The sequence below is a fragment of the Artemia franciscana genome, chromosome 21 (genome assembly GCF_032884065.1).
Source record: "Artemia franciscana chromosome 21, ASM3288406v1, whole genome shotgun sequence".
NCBI lineage: Eukaryota > Metazoa > Arthropoda > Branchiopoda > Anostraca > Artemiidae > Artemia > Artemia franciscana.
The window spans coordinates 29216278-29238719 of NC_088883.1; the positions used below are offsets into that span (position 1 = coordinate 29216278).

The window sequence follows — 22442 nt, forward strand, 5'->3', positions numbered from 1 at the left end:
ATGAAGGTTTGCGGTCGCGCCAAAGTTCACGTAACTTTTACCTATTAACTCGACTATTTTCTTGAACATCAACTAACTAATTAAACTATTATGAATAAACCAAAAATAATTAAACTATAAACTATAAATAGGATAAAATAGATAAATAAATAAAAAACTGAATTAAAAAAATAGATAAATAAAGACATAAAAGAAAAATAATAATAACAGATCTAGTCTCCATCACTCTTCAATGCTCAACTCCCCCTCCCCTCCTCCAGACAACTCTTCAAATCCCACCACAGTCCCTGCCCACTTTTACCTTACCTTAAATAATCTATAATACTGAGAACTAAAGGTTTTCGATGATTCAGGCACTTCTCATTATTAGCCTAAGAGGGAAATTTTTTGTGACACATCCTCTATTCTTCTTAACCCTATCCTAGTTAAGCACATTGTCAAAATGTTCTATTCATTTAACTCTTTCTCTATCCCTAATTGTGACCTCGTACCTATCCGTGGCCCTAGAATCATATAATTTTTTTTCAAGCACCAATTCACTGTCTCCTGGAGAAGTTTCTCTTCTTGTGCTATTGTGCGTTGTAAAGGTAGGAAAAACCGGTAAATTCACAACTCGCACTTATTTATATGAAGGAAATGATCTTGGAGAAAAAGAGAATACTTGAATGAAGGCTTTATTTGATCCTCCACGTTGGTCTGACAATCCAGGATGGGACAATCCTCCAAGATGGGACAATCTAAGAGGAAGAAAAATAAAGTAACTATCCCGGGTCAACTTAATTTCGGAGTTTCACAGAAATAGTGGTCTATCAAAAGTGATTACAGACTAAGTGGGATAGTTGACCATCCAAACAGTTTTCAGTAAAATGCAATGTTTTTTTTCTCTCTCTTTATTTAAGAGAGAGAAAACATTAAGTTTTCCTGAAAGAACGCTGTATACCTATAAAATAACAATTAAGTCTAAGTTAAATAATGCAGAAAAAGAAAGAGAGAGAGAGAGAGAGAGAGAGAGAGAGAGAGAGAGAGAGAGAGAGAGAGAGAGAGAGAGAGAGAGAGGGAGTTGTATACACAGCAAACTAAAAAAGGAATAAAAATAACAGTTGTTTTTCTTCATGACAGGTTGCAATCTAAAGTTTACTGTGCAATCAGCTTGGCAAATTTCCCATTTGATGTTCAAAAATGCAACCTCCATATTGGCAGCTGTAAGTGTTTTTTTCTTACTTTCTTTTGCAATTTTAAAATTCGTCTTAGTTTTAAATAACAACCTTTTGTTTTTCCTAATATCAAGAATACGAGGGAGGGCGCAGCAGGCTATCTCCCCTCCTCCCCAATGATAACATATAAAATTCTTATTTTTGATAATATAAAGACTAAACATTACCTATAAACGGCTTCCAATAATTGAAGAACTTTAAGCCACCTGGACTTCTCCGCTCTGTTTTGAAATCATAGGTGCAACCATTCTAGAGCACATGCTGAATGGGTCTCTTATAAATGAAGTAGCTGTGAAAAATAGCAACAACATAAAATTGGCCCAGCAACCATCAGAAAGGGGGCGAATGGTATCTGCTGTTCTCCGGGAATGAAAAAAAAATTCAAATGAAAATTGTGTAATTAAATAATACATTCATCACATTATTTCCCCTTTAGTGATGAACTTGCATTTGACCTTGTTTATTGTCTTACTATTTCTCGTAAAGAAAAACAAAGAAGAAAAAATGACAATCATTCAAAACAATCTACAAATACACATAAATACATTATAAATTTGGAAAATTTGCTTTAGAAATTAGTCCATAATATTTATTGGCTTAGGAAACGAGCCATAGGGGCAAGCCGCCCAAGGAGCTGAGGATTGGGGAATATACGCAAGAGTAGATTCTTAATGGAACAAGAATAGTCAACACAAAAACATGCAGTAGTTTGTGAAATAGCCGCAATTCTTGTAAAAAGACGACAACCATTAAAAAAATTACAGGGAGACATAAGTGGAATTATAAGTTTGCAAAATTCAAAAAAGGGGTCATGAAAACCAAGTCTCCCAAGTAGCTGCGGCTCGGAGTAGGGCAAATGCCGTGGCCAAGATTTTCTCTTGGAATACGGGAAAATTATTAGGGGTACAGCTGCCGAGAAAATTTTTCCCCTGGAAACCATCACAACAAAAGGCAGCCCTGGGTGGATGAAGGCGGTGTTTTAAGGCCCTAGGGGCTTCAATTTCTAGATCCCCACCTCCCCAGGAAATTGGAGACAATTATCAACAAAATTCTTAGTTTGGTAATTTAATAGCTAATCAGGAATTAGAAGCAAATTATTTTTTTATCAAATTATTATTTTTCATAATCGGATCCCTCTCAAAAACGATTTTTTCTTTTTCCATGTCCAGATTAAAGCCGTTTGGTAAAATTTTAGAGTCAAGAACCCCCTTTAGAAACGGCACAATAAATATTACCAGCTTCATAAAAAAAGAAAGAAAAAATAACTCTTGATACTCGTCTGTTTTCAGGGTCATTGAATACAGATGAGCTAAAGCTATTGTGGAAAGGCGGAGAAGGGGTCAACATTGTCCAGAAATATTCCACATTTGCTGTGTCAAAGATGGGTGTTAAAAGCTGGAGCACCACAGAAATAGGAATCGACGGTAAGAATTACAAATCAATTTCGCTCGGAGTAATACTCTTTCTTTGTGGTTTTGTCTGCGTTAAATATATATAGAAGGAAACGTTACAAAAAGTGATATTTGGAAAAAAAGTAATGTTTTATAAATTGAAATTGGATTTTTTCTCGAACGGGAAACAATATCCAGGATTCAAAAAGAAGAAAAAATAACGTGAGGATTTTTCCACCTTTCATTGTCTATTGAATAAAAAAAATTGCTGAAACTACAAGAAATCATCACGTTTATCTTAAATAATTACAATTTTTATTGTTACTGCTGGATGGCAAATTAAATATTAAAGCAAAAATTTTCTTGCCAGGACGTTGAACCATCATTGAGACCTCGATTTACGGCATTATCATCAAATGACGAAATTATCAAGGGTTGCCAAGGTTACATTGTTACAAGGTTACAAGGTTAATTGCCAGGTTATAATTGTCAAGGTTACAAGGTTATAGATCGAAGTGCGACAGATGATGAAAGATTTATTCATAGGGACAGAGTTAAGCCTTAAAGCGAAAAATCCTTTTAAATAGTGATGGTAACAATTTTATATATTTAAGGACAAATAACTTCAACTTGACTATTTATATGAAAAAAAAAAGTTTACTATGACTAGTTCTTACTTTGAAATATATTTTCAACAATGTGGTCTCAAGGTCTGAGATTAAATAAAAAAACATGTATATATATAAACTTACATTAAAATGTGAGAATTAAAATTAATAATGTTTTTTAAAAAGACTTTTTTGAAACAGCCCTAGCATCTTTACTTCAACGAAGTTCAACCAGGACTGACCAATAGAATGAACTGAGATGATAAATTCACTCAAACAAAACGGAACAAAGTGATTAAATGCAAGTTCTCAGAGCCAACCTTGCATATTTGGCAGCCTACCTCAAAGGCCTTTTCGTAAGTGGTTCAATACTATTATAAAATATTTTGGTAGATCATTTTGATCCCTTGGACATAGGGCCGAAATATTCACAGAATTGATTTCCACTGTCTTGAAAATATTTTCTCTATTGTTTCTATCTTGTATTTGTTTCCAAATGTACAATTTTCGACCATGATGAAGCTGATGAAGAACGCCTTACACATCCTTTAAATTATGGAGCCTCTGGTAAATTAATAGATCTCTTGGAAGAATTATTGCGTGAAACAGATAACTATGCCTAAAATAATCTTTGAAAGGCTTCATGAAAATAAAAAATGGAGGAAGATGAAAATCAATGTGCTTCTTCACTGGAAAAATAGCCTCCAATGGTTCAGCTCATTTTCGCTGTGCCAGATCATATCGATTATAGAGGGTTCAGCCCCCCTGAATGTAATGGAACATGCACTGTTTTTACTTTTAATGCTGACCATAGTTTTCCGTCAAATGAAATGGTTGTAAGCGCAGCTTAGATAACAATGTATAGTTATGAAAACACCTATCTTGCCCATGAGAAGCTTTTGGTACAGAGCTCTGAGCTCTGAAGTCCGCGCTCCAACGCGTAGATTGTACTACAACACCATAGGCGGGACAGCAATTTTGTTTTGTCGCATACACAGCTTATATGCCATTATATTGGTATCTCAGCTGTGCTGCCAGTTTCCTGTCTCCAGCCGCTAGCATCGCTGCCGCGCATTGTGTGCCAAAAATAAATCGAGTTTTGATAACTGTATTGGTATCTAAGCTGTGGTTCTGAGACAACGTGGCATTAATTATATCAGTTTAAAAAATACTGACCATAATGTGGAGCCTTCTACCTACCCATTGTTTTATCCAGCTGGAACTTCAGGATGTATAGTGAAAAGCCAATCCAAACACCTTATGCAAGTCGTCCATATCTAACACGGCTTGAACACGGATTGTTGACACAAATATTCTTGTTTAGTGTGATCGCATCTATAGAATGGTTCAAAAAAACTATTCTGGCCGAAAACTACGCAGATGTTATACGACTTCTCAATGAATTAGGTTGGGAACAGAACGCAGTCACCGGAGAAAAGTAATACTACCGCCATCACTCATCGGATCAAACAAGGAAATTTTAGTTTTGGGGCGAGACGATATGGAATGGACAACATTGAGACCTACGAAATGACCAAAACTTAGAGTTTCTAAATTCTAGGGAGTCAGCCGCTACTGGAGAAAGTATGTATTGTCTTGCGCGAGGAATCGTTTATTTTTTTTGTTTATTCACTGGCTTAAAATTATTCCCGCTTGGGTTTATGTGCTTGTTTTCTTCATATGTTTGTTCTTTGTCTTTCTGTACGTTTTATTTTCAAGCAAAAATAAGCAAATCTAGAATTTTAGAAGACATAAGAAAAGATGTTTATTTAATTTATTCGGTTGACTTTGAAAGAGTTATCATTTGTTTTAAAAAGATATACACTAAACATATTCATGGATTTTTATCTGTTTACTTCTTATGTAGTCAAAAATTACCTGTAATTACCAAAAATTAATGAAAGCTTTTCGTGTTAATGAAAGCTTCATTCAACTCCTTAAGTAATTAATATTTGGGTTTTGTCCGCTTCAAGATTATTTGCAATAAAAAGGCGGAAACAGAATCTTTATTTTAAAGTAATAAAAAATGACTGCTTATCAACCGAAATGTCAAGGTTTAAGAGATAATAAAAATTACAGTTTTTATGCCTCAATTTGAAAAAATATTTGTATTCATTGGTTATTATGTGATTACTTTATAGACTTCTTTAAACATAATATCTAAGGTTTTTCTTTAAAAGTCAAGGCCTAATGAATATTAAAAATAAATTTATTGAGTGTCAATTAAAGCTCTATTGTTTGAATTTTGCGAGTTCTTTTATGATAAATTCGTTATGCCTAATGGGAAAAAGTTTTAAAACTAACACTATAAAATAAGATAAAAGAAAAACACACATTTTTAGTCATTGAGACATTTTATGCTATGTAATAAAATTGAAGATTTTATAGTCTGTGACTATGACGGATTACAAACAACAAGCTTTGCCTTTGAAATTTAAACTTCGCCAACCCTAGATTTAGAGAAAAAAATTTCATTCGATCGATATAAAAAAAACGTTCGGTCGATATATTTCGATCGGTGTTTTTAAAAAGAACACCATCTAAGATAATACTTTGAAAAATATTGTAAAATATAGATAAACAAAGATAAATCTCCTTTATAAAAAAAGTAATTGTATTTCTTTTACTGAGGGTTTCGTATATATATATATATATATATATATATATATATATATATATATATATATATATATATATATATATATATATATATAGCTGTATTTATATATATATATATATATATATATATATATATATATATATATATATATATATATATATATATATATATATATATATATATATATATATATATATATATATATATATATATATATATATATATATATATATATATATATATATATATATATATATATATATATATATATATATATATATATATATATATATAGCTGTATTTACATATACCATATACATCACTCGTCGCTCAAAATCATTGCTGCTATTACTTACCACTAACTGTAGTACCAACTCACCTGAGACCAGCAAAGCTGTGCAAGCTCCTCCTCCAACGTAGCTTATTTGAACCTTCATTCCTTACCCCTCAAATGAAGTTGCAATTTTCTTTAAATCCCTCCTTATGACCTATTCCTAAAAAGCTCATTCGGGGGCTGACCTGGAATGGGTTTTTTATTAGCCCTAAACAGACGGCCAGAAAGCACAACCTATGGCAATCCTGCCATCCTTATATTTGGTAAATAAATACCAAAGAATGTCATTTAGTAATTCCTCTGGTAAATGATGAACAAATCTTCCTGAGCCTTTCAAAGTTCCAACGTTTCAGAACCAAATTTACAACCGCCCTCGAAAATTCTAATCTTAGTTTGCAGATATGTTTTCCTATCCTTCCAAAGGTTTTTAACTGTGCAACCACACAATCTATCTTCGTTGTTCTTAAATTATTTTACTTTACTTCGTTTTCTTACATTTTCACTGCATCCACCATCGTTACTAATAATACTGCCCAGGAAGGCAAAACTGTCCATTATATTATTTTATCGTATCTTTTGGGATTTCCCTAAACATCCCAGAAAGGGTTTGGGGTTCCCCGAAATCTTTTTTTAAAAAAACATTGCCAACGCGGTAACATCGTACCGTTGTGGTAGAAATGATAAAATATGCATTTGAAATTTCTGGTACATTTAAGTACATTTTGATTTCATTAACTAGGCTAAGCTTCAATTATTTAAACTTTCCTTCCACTCAGCTCTAAGTAATATAAGGAAAAGAACAAGGGTATTTTATTGAACACAAACTTGACAAAAAAAAATCTCTACACTTTCAAATTAATCATCACACGAGGCAGTGATGCCTAAAATCGGTTTCTAAATGAGGGTGAACAAAAGTTGCTTGCATTTCAGTTTATTATAGTAATTTTGACGGTTAATTGAAAATTCACATAGAATGTTATAATTATGACACAAGAAATCTTTTATAATATTTCTTCGGCAAGAAGAGTATTATAATATTATAATACTGATTATATTATATTATATAATATTTAATATTCTATATTATAATATTTATTCGGCAAGAAGGGTGGTTTAATTTACCTTACAGAGTTGGAAATGCTGGAAATTACTCATCTTTTTTTAGATTTCCAGCAAAATTAGAAACAATTTATAAATTCACAAAGCATCGTCTGGGCCTGAATTAGAACCTGGAATTTAGTTATGTATCTTATCATGTATACAGGGCCGTATCCAGGATTTTTTTTGGGGGGACGGGGGTTTAGAAAAGATTTTTCTTCGAGGGAGGGGTTTGACCAAAAAACTTTTATAAAAAGCAATAAGAATTTGTTTATATTTATTTTGTTACGTTTTTCCGAGTCGGACAAACATTTTTTTTTGGGAGGGGGGGAGTCAAATCCCCCTGGATACGGCCTTTGTAACATAAACATATTGCCTTGTTATTTGAAATTATAATTTATAGGTGATAAGCATAGCATGCTCGTTCTGGAGTTTTCACTTAGACGTGAGGCAAGTTTTTACTTACTCGACTTTTATATTCCATCAGTCATTTTCGTTTTTGTCTCCTGGGTTGGACTCTGGTATGGAAGCCCAAATGCTGAAGCTGCTAGATTCAGACTCGGTAAGCTCCTCAGGTTTCCTTTCACTTGTAAAGTAGTTAAAAAAAATGACAAGGTAGTTTTGACGAAAAGTAAAGAGCTATTGGCCTGTTGAAACTTAAGACAAAAAGAAATAAAGCCTTATAATAATTACAATTAAAAAAATTAAAATGAAACCCAAAAGGGCAAAAAAAATAACAGACACTGCTATAGATGAATAAATAAACCTGAAAAGAGCTAAAATTATGATGAATACTCGAGTCAAGCTCAAAACGAAAAAAAAATAAAAAAGAATTGAATTGCTGCCCCCACACTAACCATAAACATTCTTAAGTCTATTAAAACCTTCGATAAGTCCATAAAACCATCTAACGCTCGAATGTTGCATCTAATTAGCTGAAGAGCATAATTTAGAAAGAAAGGAAGAGCAATTTTTTTTAAATATTTAGAATATTTTGAATTTCTTATTTAAAATATTTAGAATATTTAAATTTTTTAAAAAAAATATTAAACATCAAAAATTTAGAAAGAAATGAAGAGCATAACATTAGAAAGGAAAAGAAAATCCTTGCGTTTATTCTTTGCGTAGAATATTATTGTGATTATCAAACAGTTCGGGCTAACGAACTCTAAGTATGGAACTCAATCGGAACCGAAATTCTAGAAAACAGAATTTTGATACTAATATATACATAATGAACTGGCTTGTTATGCTTATTTCAAATATATAAGTCTCATTAAGTTTGATCTTACTTATCAAAGGTTACGAGCCTGAGAAAATTTGCCTAGTTTTCAAAAAGGGGAAATTCATCCCCTAGAAGTCATAGAATCATAATGAAAATCACACCATTAGATTCAGCGCATCAGAGATTTCTACTGTAGAAGTTTCAAGCTGCCCTATATAGCAATATATCTTTTATTTCTGAGCAATCGACTTAATATTTCCGCACCTCAAATAATTTTTGTCAGACCGTCAATACGGTCTGACTTTAACCTTCTGATAAATTGTAACATTTGGAACACTATCCCGGAGTCTGAACAGGGCTGCCAATCTTTTGATCAAACAGTTCGTGGTAACAAACTGTAGTAAGGAGCGACCCGTCTCAATAGGAACCAAAACTGTAAAAAATGGAATTTTGATACCAATAGTTACATCAAAAGAATTGCATTTTAATGCTGATTTTAAATATATAAGTTTCATCAAGATTAGTCTTACCGATCAAAAGTTACGAGCCTGAGAAAATTTGGCTTATTTTAGAAAATAGGGGGAAACAGCCCCAAAAAGTCATACAATCTTAACAAGCACCTATCTAAAAAAAAAATTTGAATTTCTCATTTTTTGCCAGAAGACAGATCACAGATGCGTGTTTATTTGTTTTTGTTTCTTTTTTTCCAGGGGTAATCGTATTGACTCAGTGGTCCTAGAATGTCACAAGAGGGCTAATTCTAACGGAAATTAAAAGTTCTAGTGCCCTTTTTAAGTGACCAAAAAAATTGGAGGGCATCTAGGCTCCCTCCAACGCTCATTTTCCCCCAAAGTCAGTGGATCAAAATTCTGAGATAGCCATTTTATTCACCATAGTCGAAAAACCTAATAACTATGTCTTTGAGGATGACTTACTCTCCCGCAGTACCCGTGGGAGGGGCTGCAATTTACAAACTTTGACCAAACTTTGACCTGTGTTTTTCTAGTATTATTTTCTAGTATTATTTGAAAAAAACAATGAAATATAAATATGAAAAGTTTTTTCTACTGAAAGTAAGGAGCAGCATTAAAACTTAAAACGAACAAAATTATTACGCACATGAGGGGTTTACCTCCTCGTAATACCTCACTCTTTACACTGAAGTATTCTTAGTAATTTCAACTATTTATTCTACGGCCTTTGTGATTCAGGGATCATTCTTAAGGAATGATACAAAATTTAAGCTTTAGTGTAAAGAGCGAGGTATCGACGAGGGATGAACCCCCTCATATACGCAATAAAAACATACGAATAAAGTAGTTCGTTACGTAAGTTAAATCAAAAGTTACGTATATTTTTTATTAATGACAACGTTCGTAAAAAATTAAAATTTCTAGTTGCCTTTTTAAGTAACCAAAAAATTGGAGTGCAACTAGGCCTCCTCCCTCGCTCCATTTTTCTCAAAATCTTCCGATTAAAACTATGAGAAAGCCATTTAGCCAAAAAAAATTAATATGCAAATTTCGTCTTAATTATTTATATGAGGAGAGCCAAGATCCAAACATGTGTCAATTCAAAAAGTCCAGAAATTAAATTTAAAAAAACAAGTTTTTTAAATGAAAATAAGGAGCAACATTAAAACTTAAAACGAACAGAAATTACTCCGTATATGAAAGGGGCTTTTCCTCCTCAACACCCCCCGCTCTTTACGCTGAAGTGTTTTACTATTTTTTAAAGAAGAGTTAAGAGAAAGAGTCAAACTTTAGCGTAAAGAGTGGGATGTTGAGGAGGAAAAGCCCCTTTCATACACGGAGTAATTTCTGTTCGTTTTAAGTTTTAATGTTGCTACTTACTTTCATTGAAAAAACTTGTTTTTTTTATTTAATATATTCAAAAAGCATGTTAGGGAATTTCTTGCTATAATCAAGTTTTCTCCGGTTTTCCGAGGAATTGATGTCACCGGATTGGGTCTGCTGTTTATTTGTGGAGGTGGAATCATGTACTAATATCCTGCCTAGCTTGGATTTTTTCTTTTGGGGGGGGGAGTGTTTGGGTTGGAAATGTTAGTGTACTATTAAAAAATATTTGATTGATGTATCTGTTTAATTTTGTATTATTTCCCATCTGTTTTTCCTGGCCATAGAGCCATTGTGTCGTATGTAAAATAATGTGGCTTTTGTTAAATATTTTTTATAATTCTGTTATTTATTCAATAAATTCAATTCAATTCAAAAACATTAAACTATGTTTAACAAAATGGCTATTTGAAAAGTTTGACCGGAATGCAATTTGGGGGAAAAATGACATGAGCAGGGGTTTGTTAAACAAAAATGTGATTAGTATAAATGTGATTAAACTAAATGTGAACTTTAAACTAAAAATGTTTTCAACTAGGACTGATAAATAAAATAATGTGAGACGATAAATTCATTTAAACAAAATAAAATAATTAAACATATTTAAGTATTTTTGTGTTGCTGTTCTTATCAAACAGTGAAGAACAAATTAAAATTAAATAATTCAAAGAGGGGAAAATCTAGGTTTTGCAGTAGAAACTTCTCGAAACACAAAGGTTTTTTGGTTGAAACTAAAGTGGATACTTCGGTACCGGGGTTGGGCCTCTCTATTTACAAAGTTAGGCATAGGAGAACCCAATTAGGTAGCCTACCTAGGAAATTAAACACATGTGAAAACATAAGGATTTTGTCTGCTAATTTTGGGGGTCAGGGAAATCAATAGGGAAGCTTAGATAACATGACAGTAGCAGTAGTGTAGTACATATTATGATATAGTAGATAAATTTATACATATATCAAATCGGTATGCGACAGTAGATCGGTAACATTAATCAGTGATGCAAATATGAAACTTAAAAAAAGAAGCGGAAAAATTATTCGACGGTTTATTTCTTCTAACTTCCTGTAGTAAGAGCCAAATATTCAAAGTCAGAAGAATGAACATTTACAAATTATGTGTAATTTCTCAAAGAGGGGAAACTGCGGAATTTTTTCACGGGCCCAATCCTTCGAAGCAGTTACACCTATTGAGAGGAGAGGGTGTTTGTATCTTCCTTCTTTACACTAAAAAATATCTTCGTGTGTATCTTCGTTAAAAAAAAAAGAGATCCAATCCTAGAATTTGAAAAAAAAATTATACCTTTACTAGGAAAACAGAAAAAAATAAATCCTCAACTTTCTGGCATTGTTGCGAAACTGTATCATTGGTTGAAACCAGATTTAAAAAATAAAATATAAACAAGAACTGAGATCTAGTTTTTTGGATTATAGAGGGTATCAAAATTAGCAAGCCTGGCCTGGTCTCTGGGTTTCAAAATTAACAAAATATTGCACGGATTTGGGATCCTTAAGTGCACCAACCCAAGCGTAAAGGACCAGATACAAGGGGAGTCTGTAAAGAATAAAAAGAAGAAAAATTGAAATACAAGCTATACTTCCGTAGGCCGTTTTTTGCCGTTTTAGACTATTTGTTTTTTCTTAGACTATTTCTTTATTATTGTTTTTGCCCTTCTAGACTATTTGGCATCCGTTGATTTAAATTATTTTAATAATTAAAAATAATTAAAATATTTACAAGTGGTCTTTTTTATTAAAAAAAATAAATATTAAAAAAAACAAAATTTGAAAATAATTAAAAATTAAAAATAATCAGTTAATAAGAATTAATTTTACCATCTTATTAATGCTGCCACAGCTGCACACTAGAAAAGAGCGAATCAAAGCGCTTGTATTAACCGAAAGTTTAAATGAGTTTTGAAGCAAGGCACTTGTCCAATGAGAATTAAACATGATTTAGGATTGATAAACATTTACAAGTTTATCAGATATTGGTGCACCGTTGGAAGCACCGTGGTTAGTAATCCAAAACTGTAGGTTTCAGTCCCATTTTCTTAAGGACAAGAAAAGTCGCTTTTTGGATGAGTAGAATTCATCGGTCTTTTTTTCATTTTTTTTTGGGGGGAGGAGGGGAGGTTCAAAGACCTTGCCGGAGTAAACTTTTGAATCACAACATTTGTATCTCTAATACTAGATATGTTTTGTTTTTTAGGTGGAATCGCTCTTTTCAACTACTTGTGCCTTAAGAACTTTACCCAGAGAATTTTACCACGTTATGGAAAATATGTTACGGCCCTTGATATTTTTTCGTTTGCTATTTTTATCTTTCTTCTTTCGGCCTTATGTCAATTCGCTTTTGTGAACAGTATTTGGAGAAGAAGGTAATTTTTTTTTTAATATACCTGAAATTATAATTTTAAATTTAATACTATATAGCTGTTAAATTAATATTACACTTAAAATAAATAATTATGTTAGTATTACAAAGGAAATTTTATGAACAGAAAAATTATACTAATACCAATAAATAATGTAATAAGTTGTATTTATAATATCAGTAATTTAATTAAATATTTGACTATGAATGAGATAAAACAAAAAAGGTAATTCAAGATATAGTGAAATACTGGATGCACAAGTAATTTGAAAGTATTATCGAAATTATAACAGAAAGAAAAAAAAAGTTAAAATCGGAACAGTATTAGGTTGATAGTGAATTTGTGATTTGCTACCCGAATTTTGACAGGTTTCTGTGTATGCTCCTTTGGCTATACAGACAACTTGAATGATGTCCGGTTAAACAAAAAAAAAAGGTTTTATATAAAAGAATTCAATGTTGTTTTGCAAAAAGGACCTGAGTTCACTTTTCCTAATTTTACAAGACAGTAAAATGAAAACAAAAACGAACAATGAAAAGATCTTTCTCTTAAATCAAGATTTAAGAAACTCGAAGCTTAAGATTTCTTAATTACTTACTGATTCCTAGATAGCTTTTGGATTGGAATTCACCGGAACGTTCAAATTACTGAATTGTTCATTCCTTAGAAGACTAGGGACTTACATTCTTTTTTAGGCCCTCTTGGAACAATTTATGAGTCTGTCAGATTTAAAGATAAGCCCATTTTGAATTAACCAATCGATAGATATCTTTCAGCTTTTTCAATTTGTATGCTTAATTCATTTTCGGAAAAATTGTGGACTTCGGCCCTTTTTGTAAAGCATCACAGAATTTGCAATTACAAACTAATATGGATTAAAAATTAATTTGATTAGGAATTAATATATAAAATTTGTTAGAATTGATATAGGCTATCAATTCTTAAATTTGTCGAGTTTTATTGCAATGTTTTAAGCATTGTTAAAATGACAGTTAATTAACTGACAATTTGAATATGTAATATGTGACATATTTATATATTTAATATGTAATATGTGAAATATGTAAAAATATTTCTGTGATTTTTCTTAAGCTTGTTTTGTACTTATGGAGGTTCCGTATTCAAAATAAGCACAGAGGCTAAAATACAGCTTTCAGTCTATACTAGGCAACGAAGACAAAATAAACATAAAGCAAAAATGAAAAATAAAAGAAGTTGATTCCAAAAAATATTGATTGAAATAAGATTGAGTACACATCATAGGCGTGTAATTGAATAGCTTGTAATTGGGTGCAAAAGGAATGGGACAAAAAGTTACGGAAGCTTCCAGTCCTTAGCTCCTTGGGCCAAGATGACACTATGTATAAAAATATTAACAGGGGCTTGAATCTCCCTAATTTGGGACACAAAAAGAACCAAATAATTTTAGGCCTAAAAAAAGCCAAAGATAAAGACGAATAAAACAATTATGCTCACTTCATTGAAATTAATTTACTTGAAAAGTTCTTTAAAATTAAAGAAGAAGGTGGAAAAATCAAAAAAGGAGCAAAAGATAAACGAAGGACAAAACTAAACTGATTAATTAGTATAAAATAGATTAACTCTGATTAGTAGTAGTCCAGGAGTGAACCCAAATAGAAGTCACATTTCCAGAGGCTAAAACACAGCTTACAGTCTATACTAGACAACACAGACAAAATAAACATAAAGCAAAAAAGAAAAATAAAAGAAGTTGATTCCGAAATTTATTGATTCAAATAAGATTGGGTATGCATCATATGAGTGTAATTGAATAGCTTGTAATTGGGTGCAACACAAATGGGCCAAAAACTTTATGTCACTTATCAATCGGAAGCTTCCAGTCCTTAACTCATTGGGCGAAGATGAGCCCAATATATAAAAATAAAAACAGGGGTACAAATTTCCCTAAATTGAGACCCAAAAAAGAACCAAATAATTTTAGGCCTAAAACAGCCAAAGATAAAAATGAATAAAACAATTATGCCCACTTGATTGAAATTCGGCTACAAAATTAAAAAGAAGGTGGAAAAATAAAAAAAGGAGCAAAACATAAACGAGGTGCAAAACTAATATAGATTAATTAACATAAAATGAATGAACTCTGAAAAGTGGTAGTCCAGGAATGAACCCAAACACAAATCATGTTTTCTTGCCAAATGAATATCAATCTTGAAACAAAAGACACGAAAATACCCAGCAATGAGATTCCATGAAGGGGTACTGGCTTTAACCCAACTAGAGTACTTTAATAGCAATCTTTTACAGCAGCAAAAGGATCAGCCACTGAAGATTCCCAAATAAAATTTGGATTGCTTGTACATAGTGGAATCTAGATTAAAAACTTCAGATACCTAAGCAATACTCTCCTAATAGCTAATTTATTCTAACGTTTTACTAATTTTTGGACAGTTGAAACACAAAATATTAGACAACCTAACCACTACGAGAATTTTTGATCGTTATTATCTAAGGCAAATTCGAAGGAAGTTTTTTCCAGTTTAAAGCAATGAAAATGACTATAATTTTAATTTCTTGAAAAGAGGGGGAGGAGTCCTAGATTTTATTGGATACTTTGTCCCCTCAATCCTGCATATTCCCGTTATATCCCTTTAATTGACTTTAAAGTCTCAATTCTTGAAACCTTTCACTCACAAACTGAAACAAAGTCCTTTCAGCAAAATAAAAGCTTTCCTATGTAAAATCGGAATACGTTACGCAGGAAGGGGGAGGGTTCAAAATAATGTTTCTAATTTGATCTCTAGTGACCCTTGAAGGGTATAACAAATACCCTCAGTAGTTTTTTTTTGTATAATTTCCACTATTATAGAAAATTTCTTATAAGACTATCATTTTAAGATAAGACTAATTTTACTATCATTATCATGTTGTGCATCATTCCTTAATTCTTTATTTTTCAGACGTCCTTATGAAGCGAAGAAAATTTCTACAAAACATATTCTAAAAAATAACTTTAGGCTGAAAGCAAGCTCTAAATACTTAGATGAAGAATCGACTATACCGCCAAATGTAAGTATCTTATTTATAGTCTGTATTATAGGCTTCAAGTACCAAAACTGCCTATTCTTTTTTTCCATAAAAATGTTTTAAAACTTTTTAACACGTCTTTTATGTTTGTGTTTTAAAGGTGTCTTTATTCAATTAACGAGGCTATTTAAAATTTTTACCTTTAAGCTTTTTGTTTTACAATCAAATATATCCCTCAAAGAGTGGCAAGCCTTGACAAAAATATAACCAAGAAGCTAAGATGATCCAATTGGTTGTGCTGTTGCAATTTTGTGATTGCAAAGGCAGACCTGTTCTGCATGAGTTATGCTGTGGCACTTTTGTGATTGCAATGGCAGACCTATGCAGGAATGTGTTGTGCTGGGGCAATTTTGTGATCGCAGAAACAGAGCTGTGCTGCAATGAGTTGTGCTGTGGCACTTTTGTGATTGCAGAGGCAGACCTGTTCTACAATGAGTTGTGCTGTGGCACTTTTGTGATTGCAGAGGCAGACCTTTGCTGCAATGAGTTGTTCTGTGGCACTTCTGTGATTACAGAGGCAGGCCTCTGCTACAATGAGTTGTGCCTGGGCACTTTTGTGATTGCAAAGGCAAACCTGTTCTGCAATGAGGTGTGCTGTGGCACTTTTCTGATTGCAGAGGCAGACCTGTTCTACAATGAGTTGTGCTGTGGCACTTTTATGCTTGCAATGGCAGACCTGTGCTGCAATGAGTTGCTGGTAATAGCAGAATACTTGCATACGTAGAATACTTGCGCACAATGCACGCAGAAAAGTTTCTGCTCAGGAATGACCAACAGATGTGTCACAGAAGAACTTGAAAACAGAAGTGTAAAGAATCACTCTGTTAGGACTTTTTTGATACCTGGCTCCCTCAAATTTAACTATTTTAGTTTTTACGATTCCCCTTATAATTTTATATCCTTTTTTATATAGATTCCTGTAATTACTGCCATAGTTACTTTACTACTGCTTATGACTTTCTTAGAAATCGACATCTGTCACTTTAAACTCTTATTTCTTGTTAGTGAATGGTCTAAGAAACGGTGGCAACAAGCAAATACTGAGTAATATAAGCAGACAGAGTTTTAAAATGAAATATGTACAAGTAATGGAAGAAATTTGGAGGACTTAATGAATTATCCTGTGGCAACACAGGGGAATATTGATCTGTTTGGCAACACACTGCCATGGATGGATCCTTGCTGCCGTAATGTTGGATGATATTCTTGGTACTTCTCCCTGTATAAAAAAGATCTGGGGCCTATTATCTATGTATGGATCCTTGCTGCCGTAATGATGGATGACATGTTTGTTACTTGTCTGTGTAAAAAAAAAAGATCTATGGACCACACTGCCATGGATGGATCCTTGCTGCCGTAATGTTGGATGATATTCTTGGTACTTCTCCCTGTATAAAAAAGATCTGGGACCTATTATCTATGTATGGATCCTTGCTGCCGTAATGTTTGACGACATGCTTGTTACTTATCCCTGTAAAAAAAAAAACATCTATAGACCTATGGATCTACCGATGGATCCTTGCTGCTGTAATGTTGGCCGACATGCCTATTTCTTCTCCCTGTAAGAAAAGCATCTATGGACCTATGGATCTACAGATGGATCCCTACTGCCGTAATATTGGACGACGTGCTTGTTACATCTTCCTGTAAAAAAAGACCTTTGGACCGAACAGCTGATTCGACACCAGCTTTGGCTCTAGATGATCTTTAACCTATCCATTTATCCTACTTAATAAAGCTTGTTGAATGAGAATCTGAGTATTTTTCTACTGAATTACCTTTAAATATTTAAACATTATCTTTATATTACAATTTTTACAGTACTTTATTACTACTTTATTAGCACTTTGTTACTTCTATTACTACTTTATTACTACTTACGATTACTTTACACTTCATCTTTAACTATTACTTTTACTTCAATACTATTACTTTGATAGCTTTCAAATGCTGAAATACTCTGGAATGAAGTGAGACAGTTTATTATGAAGTCCTCGTCTTTGTCTAATTTGTATTCTTAGCAGAGGATTTGATTTATCTTACAATTTGGAAATCGTGAAGTCTTCTAATCTGCTTAAAAGAAATTGACTTGGTCAGCCACTAAGTCAATTTGATTCTTGATTGGGAAGGCAAATGAATGAGCTAAGGAAGATTAAATTGTGATACTTGCTACTGATGTCCTTCAGCTGATATATCTTTGTGATGGTCTGAGATTGACGGATGATAGTAACGCTGACTTGAAACGATCTGGTTTTCTCTCTGGTAGACCTTTTGATCAACCAGCTCGTGGCAACTAACTGTAAGTAAGGAGTGACTCGTGCTAGAAGTAACTGGGTAAAGTACTTAGACAATGTGAAGTTAGAAAACAATTCTTACTACATAATATGCAGAATAATTGTACCTAACACATTAGGCATAAGGACCCACTATACTTTACCCCCTCCCCCTTCTAATGTCCAAATTCGTTTCTAAAGTATTTTACTTTATCTTACTTTAGTGTATTTTATTATGATTGAGTGTCAGAGAAACATAGTAGAAGAACATTAGGTAGGGGGTATATCATACAAGTACCAATATTTACATACAAATAATTTGGCTTTTCTTGATGATTCTATAATTGTGAAGTTCATTAAGTTAAAAATTGACCCACCGAATACTAGGAACACGGCATAAATTATTTTTTTTTAAACAGGGGCAAAACCCTTCCGAATGGGCGAGTAATTTTTGCAAACATTACGCAATAAAAATCCTACCGTTCTTTGATATGGGACAACAATATTGCGCCACAGAGAAATACAAAGTAGGAAGATTGCAGTCGAAATGTAGTAAGGAACATCCCATTTTGCAGGAAATAATACCACGCGGTAGTCCATTTTGTTCCCTAGGATGCGATCAGTCAAATCAAAATAAATGGTTAAAATAGACATTCACTAAAAATCTCGATTGAACTAAGTTGATGCATTTGAAGCTTAATAAAATTATTTGCAGATATTTATATTTGCACATTAGCTAATCTGGATGAGAGTCAGTGGGTTTTTGTACAGGTAGAGGGAGGAAAGAAGTGTAGAGGATTTTGTATAAAGCCAAAAATGCGTTTTCATGCACTCCTCATCCTCATAAAATACAAAAAAGTGCATATTATGAGGGGATATACGGACCAATACGCTCCCTTGTCTCACTTGTGCGTACCTGCAGCCAGCGGTAATCCTTAACATTAAGATACCGCCAGATACGTAATGTTAAGTTCAAATATATTTAGCTAATTTTAGTGCAAAAGCTGAATGAATTTGAATATCAGTTCTACAAAAATCAATAATTTCGTAACGGCCCTTTCAACTTCCTAAGAAGACGAAGTGAAAACACTGGTTTGGACTGATGCTATTCAACTTTGGGGGTAATAATAGATATCTAAATGTTTTTGGTCTTGGGAAATATTAGAACTGAAACATACAATGATCATAGACAGCGCAATAGCGCTGCCTAAGTTAAGAGCGATGTGGGTAAAATGTATTGTTTATTTTTTTCTTTTAGACTAGGGCATTTCATATAGGAGGAGTTGTCGTAGAAACTTCGAAAAGGACTCATTTGATTGAAGATTCAAAGGGAAAATTAACCTTTTGAATATTTAAAAGTGATTGGAGGGCAACTAACACCCCTCCCACACCCACCATTTTCCCAAACACATTAAATCAAATTTTGAGATAGCAACTTTGTTCAACGTAGTTGAAAGATCCGGAGATTATCTCTTTGAGAATAACAAGCCCCCCACACCCCTCAGGGAAAAGGTTGTAAGCTATGCCCTAGGGGCATTTAAAGTTTATATAGAAAGGGTGAAAGTATAAACTTCGAAGGAGGCTTATTGGATTGCTAATCAGAAGTATAAGTGCTCTTTCTAAGGTTCAGAGTGATTGGAGGGCGGATGACATCCCCCCAGCCCCACACACACACCTCGTATTTTCCCAAAATTCATCTGATAGGAATTATGATTGTCGTAGAAACATCGAAAACAGCTCATTTGACTGGAAATTGAAAGGACCAGTACTCTTTTTAATAGTCAAAAGTGTTTGAAGTGCAACTAACTCCCCTCCCACGCCCACCATTTCCCCAAAAATATCCAATCTTTGAAAAACTGGTCCTGTGGAAAAGTTTTTCAAATTAACTATTTTAAACAGTTATACTTTTGATTAAAGTCTTTCATAAAGGCTGCTGAATGTATTCAATGTTGCATTTTTGGCGTAATTTTCCGTTATTTTTCTCTATTATTTTACTTTTTTCTTAAATATTTTACTGCTTTAAATTTAAATTTTTATTGTTATTTTTACTGTTATTCATTTAATTCTACGATGTTTACCGTCATAAGTTTATTTTCATTTTTACATTTTTTATGTTTTTCTGATTTTTCATTAAACTACTATTTTTTGCTAATATATAATTTTTTTTTTTTAGAAAAGAAATTCCCTTGGTTCTCTTGACTTCACTGATGATCAAAGCAGAAGAGAATCCACTGCCGAGGTATCCATGAAAGTTGGTGATTTGCTTACCAAAATAACACATCGACGTGGATCTTATTCATTTGACCTTGAATCCTCTGTTGGTGAGATGGGTGAAGGAGGCAAAAGAAGTAGACAGCTTGTGCCACATGATGTTGGGAAATACATTGACAGAAATACTAGAGTTATATTCCCAGTTGCCTTTATTATCATGAACGTTGTCTATTGGAGCATTGTACTTTTATAAAATGTACCTAGCAAACGTTGTCTATTGGAGTACTGTACTTTTATAAAATGTACCTAGCAAAAGCGTTTCAATTTGAGGCTTTTTTCAACTTTAAGCCCAGTGATTCCAACTATTAGATGTATTAATTTAACTATTAGGTATCTTCCCAGATATCTAATGGATATCATTCTAAAATATACTATTATGGGTAAAAATTCTTAGGTATATAGTATTATGGGTATGCAATACGATGTAGATGTTATATTGAATATTGCCCATTCTGTTATGATTTTTTTTTTCAACTTTGCTCACAGTTAGAAGGTTAAAGAGATCAGTTTTCATTTTCAGCCTTGTACGGAAGAATTAACTTCAGGGATTGACCCGCATGTAGCGCATGATGTTGGGAAATAAATTGAAAGAAATGCTAGAGTTATATTCCCAGTTGCCTTTATTATAATGAACGTTTTCTATTCGAGTATTGTACTTTTATAAAATTTACTTAGAAAAACCGTTTCAGTTTGAGGCTTTTTTCAACTTTAAGCTCAGTGATTCCAACTATTAGATGTACTATAGTTGAAAGACCTGGAAATTAAGTCTTAACCTCCTCCCCCCATATCCCTCAGGGCAACGGTTGTAAGTTATGCCCTTGGGGCGTTTAAGTTTTATATAAAAAGGGTTATCATATAATCTTCGGAAGGGGCTCATCGAATTCTTAATCAAAGCTTCTAGTGCTCTCTTTAACATTAATAGTGATAGAAGGAGGGAAACTCCTCCCCCGTACCTCGTATTTTCCCGCAATGCATATAATACAAATTTTTCGATGGTCGTTTGATGTCGAAGAAAGTTCTAGAAGGGCTTATTAGATTAAAAATTGAAGTGGCTGTTGCCCCTTTTATTAGTCGAAAGTGGTTAGAGGGAAACTAACCCCCTCTTACCGCCACCATTTCCTCATACACATCCAATCGAAATTTTGAGATATTCATTTTGTTCTACGTAGTTGAAAATACCGGAAATTATGGCTTTGTGGAAGACAACACCCTTTTAGCCCTCAGGTCAAGGGTTGTAAGTTCTTCTCTGGGGGCATATACAGTATATATAGAAAGGGTGATAACTTAAACTTCAGAGGGGGATCATTGGATTGATAATCAAAAGTTCTAATGCCCCTTTTAAGTTTCAGAATAATCTGAGGGTGGATATCCCTTACCCCATACCTCGTATTTTCCCCAAAAAGTATCTTTATAGAAATTCTGAAGTGGCCATTTGTTGTCGTAGAGACCTCGAAAAGATCTCGTTCCGTTGTAAGTTGAAAGGGCTTGTATTCTTTTGAATAGCCGAAAGTGATTGGAGGGCAACTAACTGACCTCCCACTTCCACCATTTCTCCGAACCTATCCGATCCAAATTTTTAGACGGCCATTCTTTTTAATGTAATTGAAAGGTACAACCCCCTGGAGCTCTCAGGGCAAGGCTTGTAAATAATACCCTGGGGCATATAAGGGGGCATAGAAAGACTGATTCAATAAACTTTAGAGACTGCTTATTGGATTGGTAATCAGAAGTTCCAGTGCCCTTTTTAATACTCAAAGTGATCAAAGAGTGGATACCCCCATCAAACCTCGTATGATCCATTGAGATGGCCATTTTTTTCGAAGAAATTTCGAAAGCAGCCTTTTGGTGCCCCTTTTACGAGTTACAAGAAACGCATCCAGTCAGAATTTTGAGACAACCCTTTTGTTCAGCATAGTAGAACGGCCAGCAACTGTGTCTTTACGGATGTCAGGCATGTCAACCCCACAATTATGCAATTGGCCCGTTTTACTTTAAAACTAAATGCTGCTCTAAAAATGAATCAAAAGGCATTGTGTTAACTAGCTCCCAATAAGACACATCTGAGAATGACCGGGGGTATTGAGTTGAAACTTTTGGGGATACTACTATTA

At 33.3% G+C, this 22442-nt stretch overlaps 1 protein-coding gene and 1 long non-coding RNA gene across 2 annotated transcripts in view; one reads left to right on the forward strand and one right to left on the reverse strand.

Moving 5' to 3' along the window:
* The window catches only part of LOC136040812 (pH-sensitive chloride channel 2-like), a 37557-nt gene extending 16962 nt beyond the window's left edge, over positions 1 to 20595 (forward strand). Inside the window, exons 4-9 of the mRNA XM_065725146.1 lie at positions 1120 to 1202; positions 2504 to 2638; positions 7669 to 7827; positions 12556 to 12724; positions 15661 to 15769; positions 20234 to 20595. Of these exons, the coding sequence (XP_065581218.1) occupies positions 1120 to 1202; positions 2504 to 2638; positions 7669 to 7827; positions 12556 to 12724; positions 15661 to 15769; positions 20234 to 20524 (946 nt within the window). The 3' untranslated portion in view covers positions 20525 to 20595. The remainder of the gene's footprint in view (positions 1 to 1119; positions 1203 to 2503; positions 2639 to 7668; positions 7828 to 12555; positions 12725 to 15660; positions 15770 to 20233) is intronic.
* LOC136040813 (uncharacterized) lies at positions 20439 to 20685 on the reverse strand. The gene is made up of 2 exons (XR_010620887.1): positions 20578 to 20685; positions 20439 to 20531 (listed from the first exon to the last, which is right to left on the reverse strand). It is a non-coding gene; the product is annotated as an uncharacterized LOC136040813 (long non-coding RNA).
* Between the last annotated feature and the right edge of the window lie 1757 nt (positions 20686 to 22442).